The following is a 7500-nucleotide window of genomic DNA, read 5'->3' on the forward strand; positions in this document are numbered from 1 at the left end:
TTAGAACTTAAGTTAAGAAGTTCAGATTTGCTGCCCTAGACTCTGGAAAGTACCAGTTTGAAGATATTTCATTTTGGAAAGCATCTCGACTCCCTTCTGCCTGTTGAATGTGTTATTGCAAGGATTATTTTGTTCTTCAAAATGGGCTTTTCCCTCAGAAAGTCACACACTTTCACTCAGTCTCAAACTCCTCTACTTCCTCCTATTCATCTCGGTTTCTCTCTTCTCCATCCTGTCTCTCGTCATCTCTTTCTCACTCTTCATCAGGTGTCTTCTATTTCATCCTCCACTTTCTATTTCTAGGGGAGGGGTGTTTGGAACTGTGTTCCCTCATTCCTCGTCTCAAATTCTCTCTACTATATCCTTCTCTCTCTCTCTCTCTCTCTCTCTCTCTCTCTCTCTCTCTCTCTCTCTCTCTCTCTCTCTCTCTCTCTCTCTCTCTCTCTTGCTCTCTCTCTCTCTCTCTCTCACTCTCTCTCTCTCTCTCTTACTCTCTCTCTCTCCCACTCTCTCTCTCACTCTCTCTCCCTCTCCTCGCGGCATGTGCAATATATGTGTGTTTTGGCAGAGAATCAGAACCCCCTGTAGGCAATGATATGCCGCTGGCACAAGTATTCACGAGAGGCTCCCTGTGTGTGCTTGGCGTGTGCAAGTGCGTTTGGTTTGGTGTGTGTTTGAGTGTATGTGTGTCTATGTGTGGGATAAGGGGGTGTGGGGGGGGGGGTTGTATGTGTGTGTGCGTGTGCATGTGTGTATTTTTTGTGTGTGTGTGTGCGTGTCTCTATATTACCTTTAAACCTCACGCTCAAACAGTCAAGGTGTACTAACCAGAATCTGAATAGGATGGATAACAAACCAGCCAAACTTCTCCACGATCACGGAGCTCCCTTCTGCGACACTGAGTGTTGTTGTGTGTGTTGTGTTGTGTGTGTTGTGTTGTTTGTGTGTGTTGGCAGGCCATGCACCGGGTCAGCTGTACACGTACCCCGCCCGATGCTGGCGCAAGAAGAGACGGCTCAACATGCTGGAGGACCCGCGCCTCGGACCCATTGAGTTCAAGATCGGTAGGAGGGAAAACACCACCCTCCCCCCCATTCAGACCCAGACAACGCTGGCCTGAATGTTCCCTGTGCTCACCGGTTTAAGCGAAGCACCTGCTAGATTTGATTTACTGCTATTCCACTGAGTACGACTGCGGCCTTAAAAAACGTTTGAAACTCGTGAGGTCATGATGTTTGATCGCTGGCCTCTTTCTTTGTGTGTGGATGCCTGTGTGTTTGCGTGTTTGTGCGGTGGTTTCCCGCCAATGACCCCCCTCTCCCTCCCCAGACTACGAGGCGTCTCTGAAGAAGGAGGGGGGCATCCCAGAGGGTCCGGTGCTGGAGTCCCTGCTGGCAGGGGAGACCCTGGACAAGAAGGTGGAGACCAAGGAGGAGGAGCCCATGAGCGAGTGCCAGGTGGAACAGACACACACACACACATATACACACACACACACACACGCACACACACAAGAGCACACACACACACACGCACGCGTACAAACTCACACACACACACACACACACACACACACACACACACTTCCCTTCTCTCTTCCTTTGTTCCTTTCTCCATCACTGCATCTTTTAGTCGTCATCGTCATTGTTTGTCCCTTTCTCTCTTGTACTTTCAATCTGTGTGTGTGTGTGTGTGTGTGTGTGTGTGTGTGTGTGTGTGTGTGTGTGTGTGTGTGTGTGTGTGTGTGTGTGTGTGTGTGTGTGTGTGTGTGTGTGTGTGTGTGTGTGTGTGTGTGTGTCTGTGTGTCTGTGTGTTTGTGTGTGTTTACGTGTCTATGTCGGTGAGTGTATGTGTGTAGTCTGTTGTGCTACATGTGTGTTTTTTGGCTATGACAAAGACCTCCTGTGGCTTTGACAATTCCCTAGTGGCTCAATGTGTGTCTTTGTGTGTGTCTTTGTATGCGTGTGTCTGTGTTGGTGTGTGTGTGTGTGTGTGTGTGTGTGTGTGTGTGCGTGCGTGTGTGTGTGTTGTTTTGTGCGTGTGTCTGCACCAAAGCCAGCTCGTCTCAGCATTCCCCTCATCCGTTCGGCGCCCGTGCAGCATCGCACCGTGGGTGTTATTTGTCTTGTCGATTGAATTTCAATTCTTCAATTTGAGGCATAAGGAAAACACTGGTTATCCGCCCTCCTTCCAACCCCGTTCCACCAAGTACACCCTCAAACAATTAGCAGCTGGATTATGGGCCACACACAGGGTCGAGTTGTGGAGTTACTTATTCGAGGGCTATTCAGAGACAACGCCAGCCCAGTAGGAGGCTCATGCAGACAGGCAAGGGTCAGTGAGTTACCCCCCCCCCCCCCCCCCCAGAGCTTGAGGGCTGGCTGTGCGGGAGGCTACACGGCCCCTGATGTAAAATCTTGTGTTGTTATCATATTATTCCCCCTTTGCTTCCCGCTCTGATCCTTTCGTTTGTCAAATTAACAGTGAAAGTGCACCGATGATTTTTGGTAGACTTTGAGAAAAAGGGGAAATATAAAACATGTACTGTATTGTTTTAATACGATCGCACAGGCCTAGCTACTAAATACATTTCTCCCACTCCCACTTCCTCCTTCGTTTTACTGCAGCCAGTGGCCCATGGGTCGTTATGCATTATGCATATGATGAAAGCTGATTAGTGTTATTAGAAGTGTCTACAGACTGCGGTTTACATCCCTTGTGCAGTTTGAGCCCTGGCCTGACTCTGATCCTTGGAATGGAAAAACATTTGGAAAGTATTTGAGAAAAGCCCCTTTGATTGACATTATTTGACGAGTGCGGTGAGCCTCACACATTGTATCAGCATCTGGCAGTGGTGAGCTTGTTCAATGCCAGTGAAAAAGATTTTGCTCCCAATCAGTCACTATGACGCCCAATTACAATAATATGCTCAAGGTTTGATTGAGATTTGAATTGGAGAATTAAATCAAACATACAGCTTTTCTGCTTTTTTTTCATTCATTCTCATATCTTTCCTACTTTCTTTTGTTGTTTTGCACTTTCTTTCATCATTTGATTAACTCTTTCTTTCTTTCTTTCTTTCTTTCTTTCTTTCTTTCTTTCTTTCTTTCTTTCTTTCTTTCTTTCAATCTTTGTTGCTTATATTTCTCTCTCCAGAAGTTACTAGTGGGAGATTTCCCTCATGAGCTTGATGTAGAAGAGATGGAAGAAGACGTTCCCAAGCGCAAGAACCGTACCAAAGGACGGGTAGGACACACACACACACACACACACACACACACACACACACACACACACACACACACACACACACACACACACACACACATTTGTGTGTGTGCGTGCTAGCAATGCTGTGGTATATTGTTAGCGCATGTACATTTTGCATAACTAGTCCACAGTAAATCCACTCAAATAAAGATCATGTTGATCAATGTTCTGTTTCACAGTGAGCACATGCTATACGTACGCCAGTCTGGGGAAGGTTTGCTTGACAAGCTTAATTAAGTGCTTTTCCACACCGTTACCTCGCCTTCAGTGTTAAGATAATCAAGTGTTAACAATATATTGTTAAACTCAAAGTGTGAAAACACACACACACACACAAACACACGCACACACATACACGCATCCACACACCCACACACACAGCACGGTTCACTAATTGGAGCTCTTGCCTCCCTACTAAGTGTCATCAGCCCCCTCCTGGTGAAAGTGAAAGTTTAAACTGAGAGCAGATGATTACACTTTATAGTGTGTGTGTGTGTGCGTGTGTGTCTGTCTGTCTCTGTGTGTGTATGTATGTATGTGTGTGTATGTGTGTTTTAGTCTGCTACTCTTTGTGTAGCGTATTTTAGTAAGTATGCAAATGTACATTTACGCATGTGAAAGTAACAGTGCCTTTACACATATTATTGCAATGAAAGTGTTGAGGTTGAATATTTTGTGTGTGTGGATGTGTGTGTGTGTGTGTGTGTGTGTGTGTGTGTGTGTGTGTGTGTGTGTGTGTGTGTGTGTGTGTGTGTGTGTGTGTGTGTGTGTATGTGTGTGTGTGTGTGTGTGTGTGTGTGTGTGTGTGTGTGTGTGTGTGTGTGTGTGTGTGTGTGTGTGTGTGTGTTTGTGTGTGTGTGTGTGTGCGTTTGTTTTCAGCAGTCCTGTGGTGTCGGGGGCATGAGGAAAAGGCAAGAAGCCAACGCGATAGAAGATAGAGAAAAGCCTTACGTCTGTGACAGTGAGTGTCTTTATGTCTCTGTTCTACTTTTCAACGATCTACTATCTATCTCCCTGTCTCTCTCTCTCTCTCTCTCAATCTCCATGTCTCTCTCTCTCTTCTCGTCCTGTCTATCTCTCTGCTCTTCTCCTGTCTCTCTCTCTCCCTCCATATCTCCCTCGCTCCTTCTGTCCTTCTCTTTTCCTCTGACTTGCTTTTGTTAATATGTAATAACGTGATTAATACAGACATCAGGAAAAAGTATTTAATTGTTTGCGTGTGTAAATGTGTCTGTGTGTGTGTGCCTCTGTGTGTGTGTGTGTGTGTGTGTGTGTGTGTGTGTGTGTGTCTGTGTGTGTGTGTGTGTGTGTGTGTGTGTGTGTGTGTGTGTGTGTGTGTGTGTGTGTGTGTGTGTGTGTGTGTGTGTGTGTGTGTGTGTGTGTGTGTGTGTGTGTGTGTGTGTGTGTGTGTTCCAGTATGTGGTAAGCGCTATAAGAACCGTCCCGGGCTGAGCTACCACTACACTCACACACACCTGGCAGACGAGGAAGGCGAGGAAGACTCGGAGCGCCACACCCTGCCCTTCCAGCGCAAAAACAACCACAAGCGTAAGTGTACCGTCTGCCGTCAAGGGTTCACTATCTACAGTACTGTACTGTATTCAGCCTCTACAGTACAGTGTTCACTACCTACAGTACAGTGGTCACCATCCACAGAACAGTGTTCCCCATCAACAGTACAGTACAGTGTTCACCATCTACAGTACAGTTATGTGTTAACCATCTACAGTAGAGTATTCACCATCTACAGTACAGTACAGTATTCACCATCTACAGTACAGGACAGGGTTCACCATCTACAGTACAGTACAGTGTTCACCATCTACAGTACAGGACAGTGTTCACCATCTAAAGTACAGGACAGAGTTCACCATCTACAGTACAGTTCATTGTTCACCAACTACAGTACAGTACAGTTGTCACCATCTACAGTACAGTATTTACAATCTACAGTGCAGTACATTGTTCACCATCTACATTACAGTATTCACCATCTACAGTACAGGAAAGTATTCACCATCTACAGTACAGTGTTCACCATCTAAAGTACTGTGTTCACCATATACAGTAGAGTGTACAGTTCTACAGGACAGTACAGCTGCGTTCCCCATCTACAGGACAGTACAGCGTTCCCCATCTACAGAGCAGTACATTGTTCACCATCTACAGTACAGTTTCTTTATGGTCCTTATGTGATATTGATGACCTGCCTCCTATGATGAGTCAGTTAAACTTTTTAAGAGTATGAGGCTTGATGCTTAATGTGTTGTCAGGGCAACGGGCGGCTAATTAGCCAAATCATCAGCCTCGGCGCCTGATGAAGACAAAAGATTTGATTTCTCCCAGAGGAACCTGCAGTTTTCGTTGGCCTCCTCTGTGTGCTCACTGTGCGTGCCGCTGGTGATAAACGTTTGTGTGTTGAGCTTAGCTTTCTGCAGTGGGAAAATAAATAGGAAAGTTATGACTGTTGCGTTCTACTACTGATGCCTGAGGCTGTGAAAATGCACAGTGCATATTCTGAAACAAAAGAAAAAAGCATTTGTTTTGGCTTCTTTTTTTTTTCTTGATTTACATTAGATATGTTCTTTATGTGTTTAGGTCTGCTTGGTCAAATGTATGAACAGCGCTGAGGGCAATGCTGCCTCGGTCAGGAAGCTAAAATGGCTTCTCTGATGATGGAAGCGTTTTAGTTTGCGTAGACTGACACACAGAGACACAGACGCTATCTATGCAAGAATCAGCTCAGTAATAGTGTCTGGTGTGTGTGTGTGTGTGTGTGTGTGTGTGTGTGTGTGTGTGTGTGTGTGTGTGTGTGTGTGTGTGTGTGTGTGTGAGTGTGTGTGTGTGTGTGTGTGTGTGTGTGTGTGTGTGTGTGTGTGTGTGTGTGTGTGTGTGTGAGTGTGTGTGTGTGTGTGTGTGTGTGTGTGTGTGTGTGTGTGTGTGTGTGTGTGCGCGTGTGTGTGTGTTTGTGTCTGTGTGTGCTTGTTTGTGTGTTTGTAGGTCTGTGTGTGTGTGTGTGTGTGTGTGTGTGTGTGTTTGTGTGGGTCTGTGTGGGTCTGTGTGTGTGTGTGTGGTTGTGTGTTTGTGGATCTGTGTGTGTGTGTGGTTGTGTGTTTGTGGGTCTGTGGGTGCCAAGCCTCAGTCGTAAGTCCCTTCAGTTGAGGAGAGAGCGAAGCAAGAGGCAGTATTTGAATCATTTAATATCCCCCCCTTACCCCCCTGCCCCTAACCAGTCAGCAGTCACACACCCCCCCTCCAACCCCCCCTCCACACACAAACACACGCATGCAGAAACACACACACACACACAAACGCATAAACACACACACCACACACGCACGCGCACAAACACGCACACACACACACACACACACACACACAAACACACACACGCATACACGCACACACAGACGCACAAAGCACATGCATGCACACAAGAAAGTACACAAACACACACACACACACACACATACCCACACTTTCGTTTCAAAATGCAATCTTCTCTGCCCAAATGAAAAAGAGGAGCTTAACTTCTGCAGTCTGTCTTTTGGAGTATGTGTGTGTGTGTGTGTGTGTGTGTGTGTGTGTGTGTGTGTGTGTGTGTGTGTGTGTGTGTGTGTGTGTGTGTGTGTGTGTGTGTGTGTGTGTGTGTGTGTGTGTGTGTGTGGGTGTGTGTGTACGTGCATGTGTGGACATATGTGTTTGTTTGTTTTTTATGTGCATGGGTGTGTGCTTGCGTGGTTGTGTATGCATGCATGTGCGAATGCAACTTCAGTTTATGCCCATGTGTGTTTGCATGTGGGATTACAGCTTCCCCAATCTGCTGAGTGTCATGCCACCCCCCCCGCCCCCCCTCCCTACACTCTTCCCCAACCTTCTATCTTGGTATATTGCCACATACGTAATAATATTAATATTGCTCCCTTAAATGAAAGCAGCTCTGTATGCATAATTGATGCCCTTCTCTGCCTCCAAAAGCCGTCCAGTCACAGTGGTCGCTCTGCAACATTCGGCAGCAGCAAAACACTCTACTCTCTTCTCTTCCTCTTCACCTCATCTCCCCTCCCCCCACCCCTCTGCCCCATCACGCTATACCTCTTCCATCAACTTGATAAATGACAGATTATTCCACGGACAAATTAGAGTTTCTCTCACTCTATTCCTCTCTCTCTTTCTCCAAATATCAGCCTTTATTGGTGTCTGTCTGTCTGTGTGTCTTTGTGTCTGTGT

General features: G+C 46.3%; 1 protein-coding gene across 1 annotated transcript in view; it reads left to right on the forward strand.

The window, feature by feature from the left end:
- The window catches only part of dpf1 (double PHD fingers 1), a 47530-nt gene that overhangs the window by 16267 nt on the left and 23763 nt on the right, over positions 1 to 7500 (forward strand). The window contains 5 exon segments of the mRNA XM_030337288.1: positions 957 to 1064; positions 1330 to 1457; positions 3157 to 3246; positions 4153 to 4231; positions 4687 to 4818. Coding sequence (XP_030193148.1) covers positions 957 to 1064; positions 1330 to 1457; positions 3157 to 3246; positions 4153 to 4231; positions 4687 to 4818 — 537 coding nt within the window.

The sequence above is a fragment of the Gadus morhua genome, chromosome 16 (genome assembly GCF_902167405.1).
Source record: "Gadus morhua chromosome 16, gadMor3.0, whole genome shotgun sequence".
In the NCBI taxonomy this organism is placed as follows: domain Eukaryota; kingdom Metazoa; phylum Chordata; class Actinopteri; order Gadiformes; family Gadidae; genus Gadus; species Gadus morhua.